This window comes from Cricetulus griseus, chromosome 2 (assembly GCF_003668045.3).
Source record: "Cricetulus griseus strain 17A/GY chromosome 2, alternate assembly CriGri-PICRH-1.0, whole genome shotgun sequence".
NCBI classification, from domain to species: Eukaryota; Metazoa; Chordata; class Mammalia; order Rodentia; family Cricetidae; genus Cricetulus; species Cricetulus griseus.
The window spans coordinates 84,768,930-84,796,016 of record NC_048595.1 but is presented as its reverse complement, the minus strand read 5'-3'; the positions used below and the strand labels follow the sequence as shown (position 1 = coordinate 84,796,016).

Sequence of the window (27,087 nt, the reverse complement as noted above, 5' to 3'; positions counted from 1 at the left end):
TATTCTCTCAGCCCAGACACACCAGGGAGAGCCTAGGCCCTGACCCAAATGATATGACTCTGAAGATCCCCCATGGAAGGTTTCATCCTCCCTGGAGAATAGAAAGGGGGAAAGATAGGGGAGTAGGTGGGGGGCAGGGGAAGAGGGGAGGGAGAGGGAACTGGTATTGCCATTCAAAACAAGCTTGTTTCTAATTTAAATTTTTTAAAAAAGAAATCTAGTCTCCACTAGGTCAACCATGCTCTTACTGGATGTGACTGAATATATGAACAACACAAATTAGATTTGGTGGGCTATTAAAAAAAAGACATGAATTTTGGAGAGGTGAGGAGGTATATCTCAGAAGTTAGGGGGGAGAATAGGAGATGAATAGGATTAAAATATATTCTATTCATATATAGAATTCTCAAAAGTTAATGACTAAATAAATTTTAAAATGTTTTGATTTTGAGTAGTCATTCTAGTTGGTAATCGTTCATTTATTCTTAGCTTATTTGATTCTAAGATATTCTTGCCAAAATTGTGTGTGTGTGTGTGTGTGTGTGTGTGTGTGTGTGTGTGTGTGTGTGTGTGTGTGTAATTTCTGAGCTGGAGGGATTGCTCAGTGGTTTAGAATAGTTGTTCTTGCAGAGGACAGATATAGTTCCAACACTCACATAGCAGCTTATAACCAACTGTAACTTCGGTTCCTGCATCTGTAATCCTGGGAGTAGTCTGGCAACAGAGCTAGAGTGTTGTGGGATATTTGTACACTGTGTGAAAATGTATTACTGTGATTGGTGTAATAAGCCGAATGGCCAGTAGCTAGGAAGAGTTAGGCAGGATTTCCAGGGACAGAGAGGACTCTAGAAAGAAGGACAGAGACACCAGGGACATGGAGAGGAAACAGGTAATACAAGATGGAAGAGAGGTAATGACACATCATAGAATGTTGATTAATATAAACAGGTTCATTTAAGTTATAAGAGCTAGTTAGGAACAAGCCTGAGCTATAGTCCAAGCTTTCATAGTTAATAGTAAGTCTCTATGTCATCATTTTGGAGCTGGCTGGAGGGACAGAAAAAGACTTGCCACATCCAGAGCCCACACAGGGGAATAAAATAAGAATCTTGTGTTTAATGGGAATTCAAAACAGCATAGGCTGGAGACACAGCTTAGGTGAAGAGCCTGTACTGGGGTACATAACACTTTAGGTTTGAGTCTTATACACAATAAAGGGGTAAAAAATTCACAAAATAAGTATGAGCTAGTTTCTTTCAAAACATTAAGTACAGGTCTAGAGAGATGGCTCGGGGTTAAGAGTACTAGTTGCTCTTCTGGAGGTTCTGGGTTCAATTCCCAGCACCCATATGGCAGCTCACAACTATCTTTAACTACAGTTCCAGAAGGTCCAGATACTCTCACATAGACATACATGAAGGCAAAACACCAATGCACATAAAAACAAATAAATCTTAAAAATATTAAATACAAAACTGTTAGTACATCCTTTTTGGAATGTATATATTGGAAAAGAGAATTTTTCAAAGTTTATACAAATATATGCACAGAGTATAGAGATTATCTGTTTAATCACACCTTTATTTCATTGTTAGTTTAAGATGCTTTCAGGAAGAGATGAAACCTCAGTTAAATGGAACTTTAGTTTAAAAGGCAAAGTTTTATGATGATGGTAATGAGTATTGCAGTAATTGATGATGACAAGAATTCTTGGGTTCATGCTTAGACTAAGAGGATCAAGAGGCCTTATTTCTGAATTTGTGTATGTATATATTTCATATCATCTACAAAGAGAGTTCACAAGAAATTCATAGAAATGTTTTAAAATTAGAAGGTTAAGATTATTGCTAAGTGCTATATGCTTGCTTGTCTACCACACACAACGCTTTGAACTGGCTCACCAGTACTGTAAGAAAAAAGAAAGATTAACAAATGGAAAAGATAATATTTAGATAACACTACCAATGCCTTCTTTTAATTTAAGGGAATGTCATCCTTAGACTTCTTTTATGGCTAAGATGGCTGGAAACAAAAAAAGTGCTAATAATATACTGATGTTCTCTAAGTGACAAAAGCCATGATAACTAAATAAAGGAGAAATACATTCTAGTGCCTACATATACATATGGGTTTAGGAGCCCCTAGTTATTTCTGGTTTTGAGTCAGGGTCTCATGTAGTCCAAGCTATCCTTGAACTCCTTATGCGGCCAAAGAGAACCTTGAACTTCTGATCCTTCTGCTTCACTGACCCAAGTGCAGTGGTGTTACATGCATGGCCACATCCAGTTTTATGTGGTACTGGAGACTGAACCCATGGCCTTGTGAATGCTATGCAGGCACTCTACCCACCAACCTACATCCCTGTCTTCCTCAAGCCTATTTTAATAATGACATCAAGTCAGAATAATGACATACATAAGCATACTAATGACATACTAACAGAGTAAGACAAACAAAACTGGACTACTTCATAGGATGGACTTGAAAAGCATCTGGGTGGAAGCAGACTTTTGTTTGGAATGAACTGCCTGCAGAATACTCTTATTTTCTCCTCAAATGTCTTCCTTAGGGCATACCCTCTCTGCTGTGGACCATGTCCCTGTATCTGAACATAGTGCCACTTTACTGATACATTTTACATATAACTGTTTGCTACATGCTCAGAAGAGGCTGACCAAGCAATGAATCCTCATTTGAATAAACAAGACACATTTACATTTGCCATTCATTTATTTAAAGGTAACTTTTCTAAGAATTTTACTTTTGTGAGTAGTATGTATCATGATGTTGTACAAATTTTCTTAATACTAAAAACCTGGAGTCAGATATTGGGGGAGGGGCTGAAAGATCAGAGAAGCAAAGCAGACAGCAAGAAAACATAACCGTGAATATTTGCCAATAGCCTTCTACTTGGCATTGTGCTGAGTGCCCAGAATACAGACTTGAACAGACAAGCTCGCTCACCTCCAGAAGTGCACTGTGTAGGGAGTGGGCTTTCACAGATGCATCTTACAATGGAATTGGTGTCAACATAGGATGGAACAGGTGGTTAGGAAAGCATTTGAAAAACATGCACGAGAAGTGATGCTGGCAGGGGAAGGAGACTTATCCCAGAGATACTGCAGCTCTACAAAGACGACCGTGTCACCAAACAGTGATGCCACAAATCAAGCTTGGGGGGAGTAGGGGAGTTTCATATGGACATGCAGAGTCTGAGGTATTTGCAGGATATTCGTGTGGAGATCTCCAACCGGTTGCTAGAATACAGGTGCAAATCTTAACTGTCAAAAGGATTTTAAGAACAGTACTCAGAAACTACAGCAAGGCTGTGGCAATGTCTGAGTTCTTAAATGAAAGAAATGAAATGACAACAAAAATGTAATGAACCCTGAATTTAGACAAATGCCTTATGGCCAAGCAAGGAGACCGGAGATCACCAGTACACGTTACCCTACCAAAACGTCTTGAGATTTCCATTCTGCAGCAGATAAAAACTCAATACATCTTTCATGAAGAGCACCTTTTGATCAAAGAACTTTTATTTTGCCATCTCCTGACATGGTTTTTAAAAGTTCTAACTATGGCTTGATTTTAAATTAACTAAAAACATTCATTGTCATTTTGGTTTTTTGAGATAGTCTCACAATATAGCTCCCTAACTGGCTTTGAACTCATGAACTTTGCATCTCAGCCTCTTGAGTGCCAAGATAACAGGCATGTGCATCATGTCGCGCTTTAAGTTCTTGTCATATATTTATTTTGTGTGTATTTTATGTGTGTGTTTATGTAACACACATAAAAGGTTTACAGAAGTGTGGAGGTGTGTGTGTATTTAATAATTTGACCCTGATCTTTATTGACTCTTAAGGAATTGTGTCTGCATAATGTTTCTTCATACTGGGCACTTGAGTTCAAGTCTAATTTTAATTTATGAACAATACTTATGAATATATAGGAAAATAATACCTTTACATCCAGTTCTTCAGATTTAAGACCAGAGGAAGCTAAAGCTGCATAAATCTGTGAGAGGTGATGAAGTGTCTTCTCTGTGAGATGGTACCTAAGAGTGACATTATTACATGTTTACTCATGAGACATTTTGATGCAGGCATGTCCCACCTCTCCTTGCACTTACTTTACCCTCTCTGGAAAGGACATTTCCACCTCCTGTCTCTAACCACACTATTAAATCTAGGGATGCTGGGGTGTGTTTAGGAGACGATGGATGAGGAGAAAATCTGGCTCACTCCTCTCTTACCTCCAGGATTGACTGTATGAACTAAAGTTAGACACATAGAATACTCATCTCTGGGTCAAGGGAATAGGATACCTATTACCAGTACACCTACCTTCTTTCATGAGCTGCTATATTAGAAGAAGCACTCTTCTTTCCTATTGTTAGTGACTGGGTCAGATGTGAATGTTGACTTGTGAGTGGCTACTTCTACTGTTACCTACCCAGTTTATATATTCTAGGCAGCAGGGAGGAGACTACCAGTCTATTACTAAGGACTCCAAGCATGTGTTCTTCTCTAATAGGCATCTCTTGGCTCTTTCTGTCCTGTGTGTCAGCTTCTTCCTCTGTGTGGTCTAACACTATTCCTGGGAAGATGTGAATAGGCCTCTATCCATCCCAAATAGGGAATCAATGACAGACCAAAGTAAGGTAACCACCGAAGTCCAACTTGGTGAACTATGTGTTTTACTGTGGTTACTTATAGGAGCAGAAATGATTGGAAGACAGCTGCACCACAAAAGCCCACCCCAACATAGGTGACAGCTCACAGATGCTGGAAACCTGGAGCTCACTGCACAATTTGTAGACAGCTCATATGGTTGGGGCACTTTTCCCCAAGACAGTTCAGTTGGTCTGAGCCTCTCCAGGCAGCTTCCCTGGTCTCTGCTTTTTCCAGACAGCTTGGCTGATTTATCTCCTCCAGGCAGTGTGGGTGGTCCGAGCCTCTTCCTGCTGATCTGCCTAGAAAGAACATTCTGCAGACTGTCAAGTTGTGCAGTGAGGTACAGGTTTGTAGCTTCGGTGAGACATCACTCATACTGGGGTGGGCTTTTGGTCATTCATGTTCTTTCTAATTGAGTCATTTCTGCTCCTGGTTAACCCTTCACCCACACTCCTGAAAGTAACACCAGTAAATTCATTGGTTCACCAAGTTGGACTGTAGTGGTATCCTTGCTTTGTCGTTGGTGCCCTATTCAGGGTGGGTAGATTTCTGTGAGTTCAAGGTCAGCCTGGTCTACAAAGAGTTCCAGGGCTACACAGAGAAACCCTGTCTTGAAAAACAAAAAACAAAGCAAAACAAAAAGTTACAATTACCTAATAAAACAGAACTATGAAACTCTGAATTCTGAAAATAATTATATTCATGATGTCACAAATAAATGATCACACTGTATATTCTGATAAAAATAAAAATATCTCAGAATATTATATGATAGGCAAAAATAAGTTGGGATTTTTTGCTATTCTCCCCTGTATTTCAATTGAACCAAAAACTATAGATAACTGGCAATTGAAAACAACCTTAGAAAACTTCCAAATAAGTAATTTATCTAAAAAAGTGCCAGGCTTTGGATAAAGCTTAACATGATTTATAAGTAGACACCAAGCTTGAAGTGTTTTATACGTCTTATTAATCTTCAAAGTGAGGGCAGTAAAGCAGGAACCACAGTTTTTATTTTGTAGCCAGGTGGAAAGGGCTAGCTATGTTAAAGGACTTGCTGGGACTATTTGTTAATAGAAAAGGAGTTAAGAGCCAAGATGTTTAGACTCTTAGACTCCAGTTTGTATTTGTCCTTACAAGATAATATTTATATAGGAAGAGTTCAGTAAACTGCTAAATAAGAGTGGTGCCAAGAAAGTGAAAAAAATCGCAGACAATGTCAAATATATTGATACTTCTTTAACAACCAATTTGAAGAATATATAAATTCTGCTGTTGAGTTAGGTGGGAAGTGGTATTACAGGAATAAAAGTGAGTCAAACTGGTTAGCAATTTGGTAGGAAAGGCTGACTCAATCGATGAACAATTATTGGGCATCTACCACACAAAAGTAGTGTGTACTCCAAAAAATCAAAACATAGAAGAAGAAACAGAGAGCTAAGCAGTTCACAGGATGGAAAGGTATGAATAAGGAGTAGGAAGAGGGAATAGATAACACAGTACCTGGGACTGAAAAAAATGAGTGTAGTTTCACTAGAGGAAACGGTTGAAGACATAGAAAAGAAATGGGTGGCAGTAGGAAGCACCTGGCTAAACTGGAAGGCAGTGAAGAAACAGCCTGAAAATACAGGAGGGTCATATGCCTGACACCTCACACATAGGGGTCACAGTTTGTATTGTACTCAGTAGGTAACTAGGAACTCAGTAAAGACTTACACATGTGTGCATGCCTCTGTGTGTGTGTGTGTGTGTGTGTGTGTGTGTGTGTGTGTGTCTGTTTGTGTATTGTGTGTGTGTATATGTGTAATGTTTCATAACAGAGAGATAGGCCAGCTGATGGCCCCACCCCATTTCCTCCAAGAAGACTGGCGGGCACTGAAGAAATTTCATCTCAAGTCAATGGCAATGGTAGCCACTGAGCAACCCTGCTCTTCACCTCAACTGCTACAAAGTGCTCCAGACTATGGACAAGAGGACAGTAGAATCGATTTTCCCTGCATTGCTTGGGTCAATGGTAGGCGAGTCTTCCTATAGTCCCTAATCCACAGGTCACATGTTGTCAGCAAGAAGGCAGGTGTCCTGCAGCCCGAAAACATGGATGGAGGACCTTGGGGGTGAGTGTCCATGCAGCCTGCTGGCAGCTCTCTGTTATCCTTTAATCATTAATTCAGGTAAAATCTTATCCTTCTCAAGAACTCCGATGCTTTTGACAACTGGTAGTCTTGCCAGCTTAAAGCAAAACAGATTTCAGGAACAGGTATTTTAGGGTTTATCTATGTGAAGATAGTAAAGCGTAAGGTGTATGAAGGTCTGGGAATATAAGGTATAAAGGTCTGAGGATGGAAGGTCTAGGACAAAGGTCTGAGGATGGAAAGGTCTAACAAGGTGGATAAATGCAAGTTATGAAGGGCTGAGAATGGAAAGTCTAAGATGGTAATATAAGTTGTATGGATTAAAGTTATGAAGGTCTGAGGATTTAAAAAGACTTAAGTAATGATAAAGTGAGTTGAGACATTAAAAAGAATGAAATATGTTCTGGATTTGTCTATTTCTCATGCTACTGTTCAGTCAGTAAAGTTCTACAATACCACTATACAATCATAACTACAAGGTTAAGATTAAGGTGCTTTTCATTGTCCTAAAAAATATCTGTCCTTTCAGCCAAATTGCTTCTAACATGAATATGCTGCTAATGTGCCTAATACTTATGTTTTCACAAACTCTAAGGATTCTTGTGAGTTCCAGGGAACTGAATTGGATCCAAAAAAACAGGTCAGATTCACTCCAAATAAATATTATTCAGTCTTTCCCTGGTCCCAGGACTCCCTTCCCTCATGTTGGGACCCCTGGGGAACCCTTCTGAACCCTTCCCTCATCTTACAATCTTCTCCTCAAGGACCTAAGAAAAATTTTTTTCTAAACTTAACCTTGTCCTCTGCTCTGCCAACATATTGCCAGGTCTAAGAGGCTCCAGGGAGTTCCATACAGCCTGGACTGAGATGAAACAACCAGCCACCTCAGGACATGTCAGCACCCCAACCTTCTCAGGTTCCCCAAAGATAGTCAACACCCCCCACATCAGCAGGAAGCAGTCTTGAGAATTCAATGCCCTCATTCCTTAATCTGCCATGTCTAACACCCCACCATTTTTTAAAAAAAATAATAAGTAAAGGTGGGATTGAAAGGTTCAGACATTATGCTGGCCTGCCCCTAATACTTGGCAGAATCCACTCAGGCAGTACCCTGGTCAGCCCAGGGTTCCATGGGAACTATGTCTGCACGCAGGTGTAGAGGACCCCTTTAAAAGACAGACCCCTGCCCATTTACGCTCTCTCTGCCCCTCTTCCTCCCATCCATGTTCTCCATGGTTCATGTTCCATAGAGCATGCCTTTAATTTAAGCACAACTCTAACAGGTAGTGAAACAATCCACAGGAAACAGTGAGAATCTGAGTTAGGGTATTGGTAATATAAATGCAGGCTAGATGGATAGAAGATAATGCCAAAAATTCCTAAAAGGCAGATAAGCAGAAATACAGGTTTGGAGGGGACAGAGACCATACAGTCAGTTCATATCTGAACATGTTAACTTGAGAGACTATGGAATATGAGAGTGGAAATATTTAGTAAATATTTGGAGATTTGTTCCAGGAATTTTCAAGAAAGACTGCAGCTGCAGAAAGAAACAAAATCATTATATACCAACAGATACTGACAAAGCTGTAGTAGATAAGATGAATAATGAATAGAACAGGAGAGAAAGTGAACTCAAAACAAATATATTCAGAGACTGACACAAAGAAGATATCCAGTCAGGGGAAAGTACTTAGAAAGGTGGACAATCAAAGGCATGGGAGTGTCACGGAACTGGGGAGTTTATAGCAACAGACCACTGCAATGGTCTGAGACACTTCGTAGCAGTGCAAGATAAAAAGCACTGTTGATGGTCCTGAGAGAGAAAAGCTGGCTGGCGGAGGATAACGAAGAAATGTTTATTATGTTTATCAGTAAAGGAAAGGAAAAATACAGTGATGACTCAAGCCGTTGTCTGGCCATGGCATTTTCTAATGTTTTGGTTAAGCCCATCAATGACATAAATATAACAAAACAGTTATGAATTCAGTGTATTAACATGATTTTAGAAGTGGTTTAAAATGATTTATCTTTTAGCAAACAAGCCCAGGATTCCAAAGAAATCAAGAAAATAAAATAATAACTCTTAATGAGAGGGGGTAAGAGGGGATGATCTGAACAGAATGTCCAGGACAACATGTGTCATCTCCAGAGTTTTTTTTTCAGTGTCCTGACTCCATCCCCAGAACTCCCTCACTTAAAGCGCACTAGACGAACATTGGTGTGTAAAGAGGACTGAAGAATACTATGATCATGACTTTGGAGGAAGAAATGTTTACCTACTCTGAATTTAATGTTGCCTTGGGATATAGTATTATCCAACAACAGCTATACTGGAATGACAATGCCATTAATCTCATAATGATATTGTCTGATGCCTTCTCATAATATAATTCTCCTAGGTCCTATAAAAATGAAGAAAACAGAAAGATACATCAGGTTGACTACTGTTTAACAATTTCAATAGTCTAGTATATAAATGGTAACTTAAGAGGCATGGGTATGGTTTAATGTAAAAGTGAAAATCATCCAGAAACTGGAGGAAAGCTGCAGTATACATAAAATAAGAAACTAGTGATAGCATCTACCAGGAAGCCTCGTGAGTATTCCACAGCCCAAGATATCAATAAAATGGCCAAATTAGTGCTCCTGTGCTGATAAAGTGCCTGGGCTGGGCTCTGGCTACTCCAAGGCAACAGAAAGTACATTTAAAAACCTGTGGGATAACCTGTTGATGGTGCAACTGTAAGAGCACTTGCCATGTGAGCACTGTGACCTGATTCAAGCCCTGGAGCCTGCACTGCAGGTTAAAAGGGTAGGCTTGGTAGACTTCCAGGGTCCCTCAATGGTCTAGATTCTCCCTTTTCTTCAATAATTAAAGTTCAATAGGACATTTAATAAAGGGCATTTAAGACATGCCCTCCTTCTAACAGAAGTTCTATAACTGTGGATTAAGACAGTTTTTCCAAGTCAACAAATAATTAAGAACTTTAAATATTAAGGAAACACTGTCTCTTTAAGGATCCAGTACTTGAACTTTTCCACTTTAAAATTCTTATATAGTAATTTTTGCTCATCAAATCAGACCTCACCACATTTACCAATATTTTATATTTTGTATTATCAAACTTGATCTCCAATCTCCATTTCTCTGCAACTGGTACGTCAGTCAAGCAAACATAAAAGAAGTCTCTTCCAAGAATTTATACATCTTAACTTCCAAATTATGTATTTTAACAAATTTATGAGTCTCACTGTCCTAAGTTAATGTGTCAGCAGCTGTGGTTTGGGTACCCAGCTGGGTGGCAGTACTGCAGGTGAGGAGGCAGGTCCAAATTCTATGTATTTTTGGAGAGTCTCTCTTTAAAAAACAAATTTTAAGTAATCCCTATTTGCCTTAGAGAAAATTCCACATTTTTAACCATCAATTAGTATTATACTTTTTGGGGGCTGGAAAGATGGCTCCGCAGTTACGACCACTCACTCCTCTCACAGAGAGCCTAGATCTGTTCTGTTTCCAGCACTCAGATTGGGCAGTTTAAAGTCGCCTCTAATTCCAATCCAGGAATCCTTGAGCACCTGTGTGCATGTGGTGCACATAAACTCACACAATCACACACATATACACATAAAATAAAAAAGAAGTAATGAATGGACTACCTAGCCATATACAATTATGCCATACTTTCTTATACGAAAGAGTGGCTGATTCTTGGTTTTCTTTATCTTGTTTTGTTTGTACAGCTGGTGATCACACTTGGAGCTTTGTGCATGCTAGCCAAGCAGTCTATTAACCCTAGCTCTGAGTATTTATTTTTTTTAAACTTCCTACACTAATTTTTCTATAGGTAATTTAAAAATAGGCCAATATACAATGCTAAAGATTCTTTACTTATTTTATCATTTTGTTTGTTTTGAGTTAGGTTCTTGCCATATAACTCAGGTTGGTATTAAACTTGCAATCCTGTCTTAGTCTTCTAAATTTCAGGGTTGCAGATATACACTACTTTGCTTGACTTGTCTTTATCTTCCTTAAGTATGTTAAAATGTATATGGTATCCAGAAAGATTGATAGCCATTTTCCATGGTGGTAATTAGCACTGTGCCCATTTGCAAAATTTAGAAGAGATCACAGATTGTAGTTAAGCTCCATATAAAAAAGAAATCACACAATGGTATTATTTTAATATGCTTGACTTTCTAATTTTAATATATTTTATTAATGTGATAATTTCATACCTTTGAATGTATTGTTTTTTACTCCTCATGCTGGCCCTCCCAGATTCACTTCCCACCTGAGTTTTTATTTGTTATTACACAGTTTTACCTGCACAACTACAGCAGTCTGCTCATCGATTGTGACCACTACATAACACTCTGTGCTCCCGAAGAGTTTCAGTGACTCACAGCAGCATCTCTCCACTAGTGTGATATTATAGCTGTGAAAGACAATATTCTCCAGTGAAAATAAAGCTATGGCTAAGAACGCTCTTCAGAGTATTGTGCTGTCCTTCTGGGTTTTGTGGGGTTTTTTCCCCATAAATCAACTTACTCTTTAAATTTGGGAAAGGAAATTCATTCAGTATATGAAAGAAACCAGACACTTCTCTAATCTGTACCTGCTCAGCTTGGAAGGCCTCTGGTGTACTTTCTATTGGTTTCTCCTTGAATTGTGTTCATCTCTTTTTAAATTTTGTTTGTTTAAAGATTTAGTTTTAATTTTTATGTATGTGTATGCACGTGTATGTGTGAGTGCATGTGCATTCCACTGCCCATGGAGGCCAGGACAGGGCATCGGATTCCCTGGGTCACCTCTGGAGTTACAGGTGTTTATGAGCTACCCAACCTGGGTGCTGGGAATATTGACTTGGATTTTATCTGAAGTAATAACTCAGTTTTCCTCCATTGATGTTCACCTCAATATTCCTGTGTACTATGATACAGTATTTTTTAATTTAAAACACTCAATGTTGGTATAACCTTAAAACTAATGATCTGAAAACAAAACCATTCATCTAGAACTTCACAGTCCTGTTTTCCATGCTGTTTTTAAGCAAAAATTCTCATTATAAATATTGCAAATGGTTCAAATGTCTGAACATGTAATTCCCAAAAAAAGAACACACAAGATATTTTTAGTGCTGGTAACAAGAGAAATTTAAATAAAATGCAAATTAAAGAAAAATTAAATTTCATTTTGTCCATAAAATTAGTATTATAAAAGATATTATTCAATAGTTGTACTTTAGGGACTGGAAATATAAATTGATATGCTCTTTGGAAAGAAGTTCTTGTAATATTCTAGTCTTGGATTAGGAAGATAAGGGATAGCATGCATATCGTATTTACTAATCAGGACACACACATACACATACTGAAGTTGCTGAGACCAACAACTAAAAAGTGTGGCTTACTCAGATTCCAGCAGCCGGAGTATTTCTGGGGTATTAAGCAATCCTTCAGATGCAAAAAATATGTATGGGATCTGAATTTCCAAGAGAAACCCACCAAATCTATCCAGCAAGGTGTTTCCTAAATAAGAGAATTATAAATGTTTATATTTTCTTCTACCACACCTTTCTCTTTTTTATTAAACAGTAGTATGTTAAAGAAACTATATAAATGCAATGTTTATTCTATAAATAGAAATCCTAACAAAGAAAAGTATTTCTTCAAACAGAACAATTCTCCTCTACTGGAGAGCAGGACACTGGCTTATCTCCTTACTTTTCAGAGCTGTGTCTGGAAGAACGACTTTAAAGGCCAGGAAAGGAACGTTCAACTGCTGGCAGTGCTTAGGCCAGCAAGAGTGTCCCACGTGATTGTACTCTACCACCAGTGAGAAGCTGCTCCAGGGAAAATCTGCTCCGATACTGTGATTATGCACAACCACACAGGAACTTGCACTGAAGACAAAAGCAGGACAAGACATGGAAGTACACTTGTCATTCTTTAGCCGAGCAGTAAAGATGGCTTCCTGTGCTCTCCTGACCTCACCTATTCAACTGGAAAAGCACTGGAACGCTTTTTGCTCAACGCTTCTGACTATGTTAATCGAATTTTATCTTTCTTTTGCTGTTGTTTTGTTTCGTTTATACTTTTTCAGACAGTCTCTCCATGTAGCCCTGCTGTCTGGAATTCACTATGTATACCAGGCTGGCCTCAAATGTCTCTGCCTCCTTAGTGCTGGGATTAAAAGTGTGCACCACCATCCAGCTTCAGTTTATCTTTCTCTTGGATATCATACTTTAAAACATACCAGAACATACAAAATTTCATCTGCTCATAATGTAACTCTGATTTTATTATCCGAGTATCATCAATAGTAGATATCAACATAAAAAACTGCCTCACCTCACCAATGTAAAGTCTTAGTTTTGAGAATCTACATAGTAGGGTATTTTCTGACAACTGTCAGATAGAGTTGTTTCTTCTCAATGGGCTTCATAAGTGTTGAATGAAAACAAGAAATGATGGACACATACAGGGGGGAAAAAAAGAGCCAGGTGTTGGTAGGCACACCCCTTTAATCCCAGCACTCGGGAGGCAGAGGCAGGCTGAACTCTGTGAGTTCCAGGCCAGCCTGGTCTACACAGAGAGAGAGAGTTCCAGGACAACCTCCAAAGCAATACAGAGAAGCCCTGCCTGGAAAAAAAAAGAAAAGAAAAGAAAGAAAAAGAAAAAAGAAAAAAAAGAAATGATGACACAGTTGTGTAAGTGTTTCCTTCTCATCATCTTCATGTAATACAGCACCCACTGTAATTAAAACCCTCCACTACTCCTTTCTATCTGGATTAATCCAGAAGTTTAAAATGTTTATACCTAGTTCTTATGGGCTTCTATTTTATTTATATTTCTTTTCATTATCTGTATTCCAATATTAGAAATAATATCTAGGTGAAATAAGACAAAATAAAGGTGGCACATACCTTTAACCCCAGCACTCAGAAGGCAGAGGCAGGAAGATCTCTGTGAGCTTGAGGCCAGCCTGGTCTACAGAGTGAGTTCCAGGACAGACAGCCAGGGCTGTTAAACAGAGAAACCCTGTCTCATAAAAGCAATCAACCAACCAAACAAAAATCAATCCAATACTAGTTTTATTATTTATTAGCAGACCCTCCCCAGGAAGAAAGGAAGGAGATATAACAATCCAAAAAACTGAAGAAAACAATGTTTTAAAAGGTATTTCTTTCCTTTTTTTTTTTTTTTTTTTTTTTTTTTTTTTTTTTTTTTTTTTTGAGACAGGGTTTCTCTTGTAGTCCTGGTTGCCCTAGAACTCATCTGCAGACCAGACTGGCCTTGAATTCAAACATCTGCCTACTTCTGCCTCCCCAATTCTGGGGTTAAAGATGCGTGCCACCACTGCCCGGTAGTATTTCTAATTCTATTCTAACAACAATGATGATGATAATTTGGGAATATTAAAATATGACTGAACTAAATTCATGGATGCTAATTTTATTAAATAGGCATGCCTATGTTGAGAGTTAAAGTGTTCTAAGGCATTTTTCACAAGCAGAATAAAGCCATAGACTTCAGATTCTCTTAAACAGAACTCTAAGAGGATCACCTTCTCAAGGGATAGGGATCAAGTCCAAGGGCTCACTCCTGGCCTGTGAGCACCCCCACACTGAGCTACAGCACAGCCCCAACTTCACAGGGAGCTCTCCCTTTCCTGTGGAACTATGCTATAGATTAAAAGAATACAATCTTACCCTTTTAAAACACCAGTAGTTTCCAGAAAATCTTTTCTCTCATTTGAACGTAAAACAGTCAATGTTAAGCCTGTTGGGGGAAAAGGGAGTTTTCTTTCAACAAGATTTAAAAAAAAATTATAATTTTTTTGCCAGTGTCACACATTTCATTCCCATAAAAATGAACTGAAATTCTGTAAGAAAGGAAATTACTTGAAATAAGATTTTCCAGATTACATTTCTAAGTCTAGTTTACTAGAAAGCTTATAATATAAACAATTTTTCTGGTGTGTATACACAAAGATCATGTCCATCTAAAGTTTTTATGCCAACAAAAACAGTCAACATTTCATTTTAAAACAGCCATATTAAACACTCATTAGTTGCACATTTAATCTTATTTTGTCCCAAATAATAGTAGATTCTTATTTTTTCTCTAGCCAAAAAATAAGTGCATAACAAACTCAGCAAGGGAGTGTATTTCAATGTGATATGAACAAGCATGTGTTTGCATTTGTTTACTGTCAGTATAAGAAAGAGAACTTGTTGAGCACCATCCATTCACAACTTTAAATTTCTTACTAGTGTTTAAACAAAATATAAATTTCAAACATTGTTTCCTTATATTCATCTACCTTATTTTTGGTTGACATAACTAATTAAAGAACAGTTAAACTAAGTCTAAATTACTTCTATAATCTATTAGTGTACTTCCATAAATTGTAAAGATCACAAAGTTATTATGTAATAATGGCATAGTAATGGCTAACCATTATGTGTAATATTACTTGGTAACACAGTTTGGTAGCAATAAGGACGAGTGCTATTTCTTTATATAGATCATAAGGTAACTCGCATCATCTAAAGTCTAAATGATCCTAAAAACCAATTAATGACATGGTGAGTGACTTACTAGATCTTTAAACATGTGCAAAATGAAACCAGATTTTTTTCCCCTCTCACTAGATTTAAAAAAAAAAAAAAAAAGCCCAGCTAGCATAGTTGTCAGTTTGAAAGACTTCAAACATTCCCAGTTGTATATTCAAAATTTTTGTGTCAGCAGACAATGAAGACAGTTTCAAAAGCAACTGGGTACTCAGCTTGAGCCCAGATAAGAGATGCAACTTTCAATCATTTCCTCACCTCTGCATCACGTGCTGATACTATGTAGCACTTTCTTGACTTATTTATTTAGTGTGTTTGTTTGTGTGTGTAGGTCAGAAAGTAACTTGCAGGCATTGGTTCTCTCCATCATGTAGGTAGGAGTTCACATTCATACACACAAGTAAATAAAAACTTGAAAGGAAAATGTTCAGCTTCCATATGCGAGGGCTACCGAGGAAGAAATGGCTTGTGGGAGAAAGTCACGTTTAAGTTACAGAATAATAGAAACTGCATATATGCAATGGGTTCCAAAGTTCAAAGAAGAAAGGGCTAGCAAGGGGAGTATCAGTGAGCAGAGCTGAAGTATACACTGAAATGAGAAAATTGACTAGATACAATCTCCTCAGTTACTTACTTACTACCTGTAAGATGTAGTATGCTACATAATCTTTATGAATTTTTTCTTTGTTCATAAAACTGAGTTGTAATCAGCTAGTATCAATGTAGCAACTAGGGAGTAATCTATAAAATGTAAATTATTATTTTTGTTTTGTTTTGTTTTTTGTTTTTTGTTTTTCGAGACAGGATTTCTCTGTATTGTTTTGGAGGCTGTCCTGGAACTCGCTCTGTAGACCAGGCTGGCCTCAAACTCACAGAGATCTGCCTACCTCTGATGGGGAATGTACTGTGTATGTTTATCTTATTGATTGTTAAATAAAATACTGTTTGGCTAATAAGTCAGCAAGTTAGACGGGACTAGAAGTCAAAGAGGATTCTGGGAAATGTAGTAGAGTAGTGGTGATCCAGGCAGGAAGTGACATAGCAAGGAGACTCATATTTAAGTGAAGGAGAAACAGGAAGCGTCCCTCTTTTCCCCTCCGCTCCTGCTCCAGCTGCAAATGTGATCCACCGGCAAGGAGGGACGCCAATGAGGCATCCAATAAGATAAATCTTATAAAATATATAGATTTATGATAGTTAAGACTGAGCTAACAGATGAGGAATCCTAGTCATTGGCCAAGCAGCTTTGAACCTAATACAAGTTTCTGTGTATTCATTTGGGCCTAACTCGGGTGGCGGCTGGCATAAAGCTCACATGTGGTGGTGGGGCTCAGGCGGCTTTTGGCAGAAAGATTTATCGTAACATACCTTTGCCTCCTAAGTGCTGGGTTTAAAGGCATGTGCCACCAATGCAAGGCAAAATGTCAATTCTTTTTTTTTTTTTTTTTTTTTTTGGTTTTTTGAGAGATCCACCTGCCTCTGCCTTCCGAGTGCTGGGATTAAAGGCATGCGCCACCAATGCCCGGCTTGCAAAATGTCAATTCTTAATAAAATACATTATAGATATACTGCAGACTTACAGTCTACACTGGTTTAAAATTTGTTAGTTAAATACTGATGAGAGCAACTGGAGAATCAAATCATTGGTGAAACCCCACTGAGTCTTAGATTTTGAGAAGACAAATTTATGGTATTTTACTGTCAATAACAGATGATTACATTTGCATAACTTAAGGCATTTACTAAATGAAACATAAATTAAATGCTCCTACCTTCTATTTTCTTAAGGGTTTTAATAAGTAAATGCTTTTCTCCATCGGAGTCCATTCTTATTATAATTAGTACCTGGACAAAATAAGAATTTGGCACGCATTGCTGAATGATTATTTTTCTCTTAATGTATTTTTTTTTTTTTTGTGGTACTGGAGGTCACACCTAGAGCCTCACAAATGCTAGCAAGTACTCTACCCTGAGGTATATTCCAGCTGGATTATTCTTTTTCACAGTTTTGCTAGTGATAAAACTAGCAAACTTAACTGGTCAGATAAAAGTAATGAAGACGAGAATAGAGTTGCCAGGTGAACCCAGCACTCAGGAGGCCCGGGTAGGAGGACTAGCCTCTTCTGCAAGACAACCCTGTCTTACAAACAAAAAGGGAACACACAGGTTACAAAGTAAATCCCCTTGTTCTAAATCCCAGTCACAGCAGATACCACTGAGGGAAGTGTTCTGAGTCAGGGCCTCAGCATTCCTGACTGTAATATCTACACACCAGTTGTCTCATCCTGGTTTTTACTGTTAATGTCAGCCCCACAAGTCTGAAATTACTGGAGAAAAGGAGTAGCTGCTGCACTCTCCTTCACTGCATGCAGTTTCTTTTCTGGAGGGGAGCAGAGAATCAGGTTCAATGGTAAATTTCTCATATATTGATTTAATTTAATGACTTACAAAAGTCATTCAAGACTTTCAAACTATAAAGTTAAAGGAGTGATGAAGTGGAAAAGGGAAAACCCATATAAATTTGTATTTAGATTTAGTGTGACCACTTGTCATGCTCTTCTGCTAGATTATGTTTCAAGCTGTATTTTGTTTTATTAGGTTTAAAGAGGTATTTTGCCTTAAACCTTCATTAATTCAGCTCTCATATAATTGATGTAGGGTGGGTAAGAAAATAAAAATACATAAAATATTTTTTACAATATCATGTCAGATGAGATTCTAGGTCACTACCCAAAAATAAATTATTGTAGTTATATTACAATGTAAATTTCCATGATCTTATACAAATACCATGTTGGGAGAACCAATCCTATGGAGAATCAATCCATGACAACACTTTATAACAGAAATTAAAGCATTTTAAATTGGAAGGCAATGAATAATGACATGAATCCCCCTTTCTCCGAATCTCAGACTACAGTTATCTTCCTTAAGGAGGAAACTGTCAAGGGCCAAATGTAGCCTATTTATAACTTAAAAGTTAAATGCATAAAATCATTTTATACCGCCCTTATTTATACTAGTTACTTTATCTGCTTTAGCTTAATACTCAACCTTAATTTGTTGTTGACTTTGCAACCTGCTTAGTATCTGACATTGTAATTCTTCGATCTTATAGTTGGTTTTAGGCCTTTTCCCCTTAGTAAACTGTAAAATTTTCAGCTGTCTCCAAATGTTATCCAAGCAGGAGTCCAACATGCTTTTGTAGATATCTTTTGCATTTGACAAATATCCTATTAAAGAAAAATTAGGGAAAAATGTTAAGTCCTTTATTTTTTTGGTATAACTCCATGGCAAAAATCACTAAAAGAAAATAAATATTTTTGTTTTTTGATTTTTGAGATAGAGTCTCCCTATGTAGGCCCTGGCTGTCCTGGAAGTCACTATGTAGACCAGACTGGCCTGGAACTCACAAGAGATCCTCCTGCTGCATACTGAGTGCCAGGATCAAAGGTGTACACCACCATGCCCAGCTAGGAAATCAGTCTTTGGTGTTGGTTAATAGATCTGGAGAGGTGTCTCCGTGGTTAAGAGCACTGGCTGTTTTTCCAGAGGATGGAGGAGGTTTAGTTCTCAGCACCCACATGATAGATAACAACTGTCTGTAACTTTAGTTCCAGAGAATCTGATGTTTCTTCTGGTCTCTGCAGGCAATGCAGAACACCCAAACACAGAACATAAAAATAAAATAAGCAGAAATGAAAACAAAATAGTGACAGCTAATATTTCATTTAGTCCTATTCTGATTTTAATAAAAATTTGTTGTTGTTTTAATTTAAATTTATACCCAATGCATAAATACTACTAAAAACTGTACACGCTTGTGAAGTACTTACTATGTGATATTTTGATACATGCATATCTGGGAAATACTGTTTTATTTTTCTTATTTTTTTTCAGTCAGGATCTCACTGTATATTCTTAGCTGGCCTAGAATTTGTTCTGTATACCAGGATGGCCTCAAATCACAGAAATCCACCTGTTTTTGCCTCCCAAGTTCTGGTATTAATCGGTACAATGCTGAAATCAGATAAGCACATATTCCTCCTCAAACATATAATGTCCTTAAAATTGGGTGAAGCTAGAAAATTAATACCACATCTCTCTTTTTACACTCTATAACATTAATTTACTTGTACATATTTTCATACTTTGAATATATCTTATCTCTCCTGCTTCCTGCTTATTGAGCATTATTAATTCACTCTTCCTGTAAACCTCAGAATCTACACTTACATGGAAATCCTTTTGAAATACTTATTCATTGGAATTTTTTTACTATTCAATTTATGCAACTTTGTACCTGAATTTTTTTTAATGAACATGACAATATCATTAGAATATAAAAACTCTGGGTAAAGTAAATGGTATTTATTCATAATTAATTTGTGCATCTGCTAAAACATTGGTATTTAAATCATGCACACAGGACAGGGTCTGACTATGTTCTGCAGGATGGTCTCCAATTCCAGGGCTCATGGGATTCTTTCAGCCTCCCCAAAAGCTGGCATTACAAGCATATACAACAGTACCTGTCTACAAAGAGCAACTTAAACATGAAAGAGCCCAATCTTGACCTTGAAGATTCATATTTAGTAAATCTAGATTTTTATCCCAAGAATTTCTTCTTGACAAGCTCCCTATGAGATTTTGGGGCCCATTGAGTTTTGTGAATTTTGCTGCAGAGCACCTGGTAACTTCTGTATATCGGATGTTGACACGATATTTGTGTAATTAGTGAAATGATAACTTAAAACATCTAATTCTTATTCCATATGATTTATATGCATATGCCTGTTAATTCTTATATTAGTACTGCTAGGCTGACAGGTAACATTTATATTGACTTATTATTTTTTGTCTTTAATAATTCCTTTTTATCTATTTATTTTTATGTGCTTTAGTGTTTGCCTGCATGTATGTCTGTGTGAGAATGCTGGATCCCTTAGAACTGAAGTTATAGACAGTTGTGAGCTGTCATGTTGGTCCTGGGAATTGAACCATGATCCTCTGGAAGTGCTCTTAACCTCTGAGCCATCTCTCCAGCCACAAGATACTGACTTACATTTTACCTCCTTTTTTTCAATTTTTAAAAATCTGATTCTTGCCTGTGCAGTCTATGGGGCCTCTGGCAGTGGAAGCAGCATTTATCCCTAGTGCATGAATGGACTTTAGGAGCATTCCCCATGCAGGGATACTCTCTCAGCCTAGATACACAGAGGGTAGGGCCTAGGCCCTGCCCTAAATGATGTGACAGACTTTGATGGTTCCCCACGGAAGGCCTCACTCTCCCTGGGGAGTGGATGAGAGGGGGAGGTCGGTGGAGGGCATGGAAGGATGGGAGGGAGAAGGAACTGGGATTGATATGTAAAATAAGATTGTTTCTAATTTAAATAAAAAATTGTAAAAAAAATCTGATTCTCATTACTGATTTGTTGTTGTTCGTTTTGTTTTTTGAGACAGGGTTTCTTTGTGTAGCCTTGGCTGTCCTGGAACTCACTCTGTAAACCAGGCTGGTCTTGAATTTACAGAGATGGCCTGTCTCTGCCTCCCAGACACTGTGCCACCAACTGCCTAGCTCATTACAAATTCTTAATACTGTTGTCAGTCTTAACTTTTAAAAATGATTTCTTGTAGGCCAGTCATGGTGTCGAACAGGACAGTCAGGGCTACACAGAGAAACCCTGCCCCTCCCCAATTTTGTTGTTGTTGTTTTGTTTTTTCGAGACAGGGTTTCTCTGTGTAGCTTTGGAGCCTATCCTGGTACTGGCTCTGGAAACCAGGCTGGCCTCAAACTCACAGAGATCCACCTGCCTCTGCCTCCTGAGTGCTGGGATTAAAGGCGTGAGCCACCAATGTCTGGCCCAAATTTATTTTTAGTTATCTGTATGTGTATGTTTGTAGGTCAGAGGCAACAATCCCACTGGAGCTCTTCAATATGGGGGCCAGAAACTGAACTGGGGTCCACTGTAAGAGCATATATACTCTTAACCACTGAGCCATCTCTCTGGGCCCAGAATTAACTTAAAAACAAATCTAAGCCAGTAGCATCTCTTTTCAATGGTTCCCCATCCACTGTACAGTAAGGGCTAAATTATTTTGTACAGCAAAAGTTCCAAACACACACTAAGGACCTAAAATGTATATGGCAAGATGTCAAATTTCACATTAAAAACCAGTGCACAACTTTTATTATACATTCAGACCTGTACAAGGCCATCAGAACTCTATAATTCAGACCTAGACTAACAGCGTAAATAACTATTTCCAGTCTGAGATGAGTCTTGCTTAGTGATAGACTGCTTATTTAGTATTAAAATATTAAGAGGTCCTAAGTTTGATCCTTAGCACCAAAATGTATATAATATATACTACACACACACACACACACACACACACACACACACACACACACACACACACACATCCCAATGACAATTATGACAAAATATATGTTGATCAGTGTAATAGGCGAAAAGGCTACATAATTTTTCAAGAAGTGTATTTTTTTCAGAAAAGCAAGGTATTTCAGATGGACTATTCAACAAAAAGAAAGCAAAAATTAAAAAATTCTCTACCAACCTAATGCTGTATCCAAGCTGCATGCTAAAAGGACATCTCTGATTGTTACCAGGAGATGTAAGAGAGCAGCATGTCTGAACTTCATTTCTCTGTCATCATTTTTACCTATATAAACAAAAGCATAGTTAACACATTGCGTTTTAGAGTATGTATCAGATCTGCTTAGTAATAACAGCTAATGTTAGGCTGTGGATAAGCAAGCTAGTCCACTGACTCTAATAATCCTACCATGATTACTGTGATCTCATTATGGATGAGGGCACAGCTTTAGTAAGGATAAGTGACGCTCAAGATAGCACTAAGCCCAGGCAGCTAACTGCCCAGCTCATCCCCTATTGGCAAGGAATATTCAATTATGTTTATTTTTGTTGGAAAAAACCTAAACAGTTCTAATCAAGAAGAAAATTAAATTAACTTACCAAGTGGTTAAGACAGAAGTAGAGATTTGAAAAAGAAGAAATACTTTGAAATGGAGATATCTCAAAGTATTAGCTCAGAGATATGACTCACATAAGAGAAGTATTCAGAAGGACAAGCCAATTGCCTACTTAACCTGTCCTATGCACTTCCAGAACTTTCTGAAGATGAATGATTGGATTCTTTTTTTTTTTTTTTTTTTTTTTTTGAGACAGGGTTTCTCTGTGGCTTTGGAGGCTGTCCTGGAACTAGCTCTTGTAGACCAGGCTGGTCTCGAACTCACAGAGATCCACCTAGCCTCTGCCTCCCGAGTGCTGTGATTAAAGGGGTGTGCCACCAACGCCCAGCTTGGATTCTTCTTAATGTATAAGTGTGAGATGGGGAGAGGAGGGCATGTATATTCCATACATGCGTGTGGAGGTCAGAAGACAACTTTCAAGAGTGTGTCTGTCTTTCTACCATGTGGGTTCTGGGAATCAAAATCAGGTCACCAGGCTCGGCAGCAAGTGCCTTTATCTGCTAAGGCATCTTGCTGGCCCTATTTTATTTTTGTTGTTGCAGTGCTCACTATGTAGCCCTGGATGTCCTCAAATTTCCAGAGATCCACCTACTTCCTGAGTTGTATGATTAAAGTCATGAACTATCATATCCATCAAAGCTTTACTTATTTTTTATTTAAAAGTATGTGTGCATTGTGTGAGCTGATGTGCACCATGTGTATGCAGGAGCAGGCAGAGGCCACAAGAAGGTTACAGATGACCTAGAACCTAGCTACAGGTGGCAGGAACCATCATGTGGTTACTGAACCTAGGACCTATGCAGGAGAAGCACATACTCTTAAAACAATCAAGCCATCTCTCCAGTCTAGCTATATTATTTTTAAAAGAAGTGCTAATTTGCTAACATATGAATAATGTAATGAATTTAGAAAATTGACTTTACTAACAAACAACTAGGTCAGATAACATGTAGTAAGCACAGTGCACTGTCTCTTCTACTGATTCAACTATAAGCACAAGACAGAGTATGTGGAATACCACCCAAGACTTAAAAATGAACGGTAACAGGCAGACTGGAGAAGGAGGCTAAATTTCAAAATGTCACTCAACAAACAGTAAGTTTCTTATTTTTTCTATTAGTATGCCCTGGCCTATAGCATAGGAAGCTACAAACCCCAACATGCACGCCACAAGCAGGGACAGAAATAACTCTAAGAGAAGTTCTTAATCCGTGGACTGAGAGGTGGGAAAGAAGCTCATAAGGATAAGAAGGAGTAGAAAGCCTACTGTCTTGTTTTAAAATCTTTTTTTTCAGTTCTCTCCTTCCTCAGAACCACACTGTAGAGGCCAACAATGACAACAGTAATGAATATGGCTATCTGTCAGGGGCCTAAAACCCCTCTGAATGTGCAGAAACAGTTATCATGAGCTTCAGCAACTGCTGATAACTCTAGTATCTTTGATTCAGGTTTGTTTCAATGAATTATTCTCATTATGAGCTGTATTTCCTGCCTCCTTATTGTCTGGTGATATGACTTTTCACCAGATCTCATTAGTTTTATGCTATTGGGTGCTGAGTATGTTTGTATTTATACAAACCTTGTGTTTCATTATGGGATGCAGTTAAGTTCGCTACAAATAATTTTATCCTTTGGATCTTGTTTGTGTAATTTTGTTTGGGTATGATCAGAGCAGGGCCAAGTATTAGTTCCAATATGAATAGTTACGGGGTTAACTTTGTTTTTTGCAATGGAGATCTATTAAATAATACATATCAATTAGGAGATTCACTGAGAATCTCCTGGGCTTGGCCTAGATGTGGGTACTCCATGCTAAATTACAGTTAAGGCTTCCTGCAGGTCTGAGGTCTGCATTGCTACATCTATCTATAAATGTGCATCCTTGGGTAGTCTGAATCTGATTTGTACATACCTTGGTGAACAGCATCATTTATTATTTTTTCTTGTTCCTTTAAGAAGAATCTTGTTTGGTCAAAAATGACAGTGGCAAATTTCCAATCAGCAGCAGGGTAAGTACAGAGACAAGCAAGCTTCTCTAAGACAGGAGTTGCTGCTGCTTCTAGGAGACAGTATGCTTGGCACTGGATGTCTGAAAAATTACAGCACTGACGTCAGTGTTTGTGAAAAGGATGGAGCGCTGTTTCTGATAAGCATCTACATCACCCTGACAGTGGGTGAGAGGATACATTATTACTAACACATTTCCCAAACATGGAAGAAGAGACTGGGGACTCTTGCAGTTCGGTCTTCCTACACAGTGTAGGGAAATGGCTCCAGATTTAATGAAGGAAGAAACAACAGCTAGTGGGCTAGAGTAGGACAAAAGGAGAAAGAGAGACAATGCACAGGCATTCCATGTCTGGAAGTAACTAGAAATGGAATTCAGTTTCTGAAACAAAAACAATTACATGGAAAATAATTGTTCTACACATCTGGGAGAGGACTTCAATCAAGTGAAACAGAACACATCGTGAAAGCATACTGCATACCTGATGCTTGAATCTCGATGACATCATCTGCCCTTTCTTGACATACTTCCTCTGGAGTTTTGTTATTAGGAACAATAGGACTTTCTTCTTGAAGAGTCAAAGAACACTTTTCTTTATCTTGAAATTCTAGTAAAAACATTCAATTGTTCAGGAGAAATAATATTGCTTTACTTTAATACAGTGTTCAATATCATAATTGCTAAATTTCTTCATGGAAGTACACTGAAACTAAGTTAAGTAAATTATCCGGATCAATGGACCTAACATCGTGCTGAGTAGCAAGGTAGATGACAGAAGTGGGAAAACTTCTGCATCTGGTTAGATTTCAACCCCAGTCCTAACAGCAGCCTGGTGTCCTCATATGTAAATATTGGCTAGGATGCCTACCTTAGATTCGGGGCCAAGCACCATCCAGTTCCTGACACATCCAAGACAGCAGTACTCTAGCTCATCTCTGTGCCTTTCCAGAGTTGTCTTTCTACTTAAAATCTCCTCCTTTGTTCCAAGCCTTCTAATGTCTCCATCCTTTCTCAAGTACATACACCAGCTTTTTACTGCTCACCCTTCAGCTCAGCCATCTTCTTTCTACACCAAGTTTTACATAACTGCCTACCTTACTCCCAGGCCAAAAACACCCCTCCTTTTAATATGCAATTCAGCACCTGATACAGTGTTTAATAAATGCTAAGGTTTTTTTCCTTTTCTAGGTATTATAGGCTAAGTTTTTTCTTTTCTAGGTATTACAAAGGATTCATATATGTATGCATACAGCTATTGTAACTAAATACTAATGTCATCCACCAATAATATGATTATAAGATACTTTTAAAACTGTGTTACCAACCTTCGATATTTTAACATGTGAGGTAACAAGTATGATAACAGAGATGGGTGTTGGTGGCACATGCCTTTAATCCCAGCACTTTGGAGGCACAGACAGGCGGATCTCTGTGAGATCGAGACCAGCCTGGTCTACAGGAGCTAGTTCCAGGACTGCCTCCAAAGCCACAGAGAAAACCTGTCTCGGAAAAAAAAAAAAAAAGGTGTCTATGCCTATAATCCCCGAACTTGGAAGGCTAAGGCAGGAGGATTACAAATTTGAAGACAGACATGGCTACACAGAAAGACTCTCCTTAAATGAAAATAAAGAACGCCAAGTATATGGGGCTGGAGAGATGGCTCAGTGGTTAAGAGCACTGACTGCTCTTCCAGAGAACCTGGGTTCAATTCCCAGTACCCACATGGCAGCTCACAACTGTCTGTAACTCCAGTTTCAGGGGACCTGACACCCATGGCAAAACATCAATGCACAGAAAATAAAAATAAAGTTAAAAAAGAGAACTCCAAGTATAATTTGGAGACTATGTCATCTTCAAGCAACATTTCCAGTTAATTTTTTTGGAGGTTTTTCAAGACAGGGTTTCTCTGTGTAGCTTTGGAGCCTGTTCTGGCACTTGCTCTGTAGACCAAGCTGGCCTCAAATTCAGAGATCTGCCTGCCTCTGCCTCCTGAGTGCTGGGATTAAAGGCATGCACCACCACCCGGCCAAATTTTTTTTTATCTATTTTTATTTCATGTGCATTGGTGTTGTGCCTGCATTATGTCTGTGTGAGGGTGTCCAGATCTCCTAGAACTGGAGTTGTGAGCTGCCATGTGGGTGCTGGGGATTGAACCCAGGTCCTTTGGAAGAGTAGCCAGTGCCCTTAACCACTGAGCCATCTCCCCAGCACTGCCAGTTAATTTTAAGTAATCTGAATAGTTACAGTCAAGTGATACTACTAAAATTTTTGAGAAAGGTGGGATATGATATTTCTTATCCCCGATCAACTGCAAAATAAAGCAACAAATGAAAATTACCTTTATTGCTAATAAGAATTAAGTTGGAGAATAGGGATTTATTTGAGAGACAAATGGATTTGGTAGCTAAACACCTGAATAAGTCAACTACCCTCTCAGTCCTCACCTAAGCTGGGCAGGACAAACTCATCAAGAAAGAGTCATGATGTAAGAGAAGCTGAGACTACTTCCTTCTTTGAGGAAGCTCATTCCCTTAAAGTATCTCCAGTAATGAGTTTCAGCATATCTATAAATGGCTGTCACACCTTTTGGAAAATTGTACATAACTGCATGACACTGAGAATCAAGTCTTGTCTCCACAGATAAAACACAGGACTGCAAGACCCAAATACG

The 27,087-nt window shown here is 38.3% G+C and overlaps 1 protein-coding gene across 2 annotated transcripts in view; it reads right to left on the bottom strand.

The window, feature by feature from the left end:
• The window catches only part of Shoc1 (shortage in chiasmata 1), a 79,947-nt gene that overhangs the window by 8,570 nt on the left and 44,290 nt on the right, over positions 1-27,087 (bottom strand). The window contains exons 14-24 of one of the 2 annotated variants that reach the window (XM_035439865.1): positions 24,898-25,023; positions 24,321-24,497; positions 21,973-22,077; positions 18,445-18,623; positions 17,163-17,235; positions 14,527-14,596; positions 12,539-12,717; positions 12,226-12,343; positions 11,139-11,250; positions 9,095-9,216; positions 3,967-4,060 (exon numbers count right to left, since the gene is read on the bottom strand). In XM_035439865.1, coding sequence (XP_035295756.1) covers positions 3,967-4,060; positions 9,095-9,216; positions 11,139-11,250; positions 12,226-12,343; positions 12,539-12,717; positions 14,527-14,596; positions 17,163-17,235; positions 18,445-18,623; positions 21,973-22,077; positions 24,321-24,497; positions 24,898-25,023 — 1,355 coding nt within the window. The remainder of the gene's footprint in view (positions 1-3,966; positions 4,061-9,094; positions 9,217-11,138; positions 11,251-12,225; positions 12,344-12,538; positions 12,718-14,526; positions 14,597-17,162; positions 17,236-18,444; positions 18,624-21,972; positions 22,078-24,320; positions 24,498-24,897; positions 25,024-27,087) is intronic. The other variant, XM_035439864.1, reaches the window with a different exon arrangement.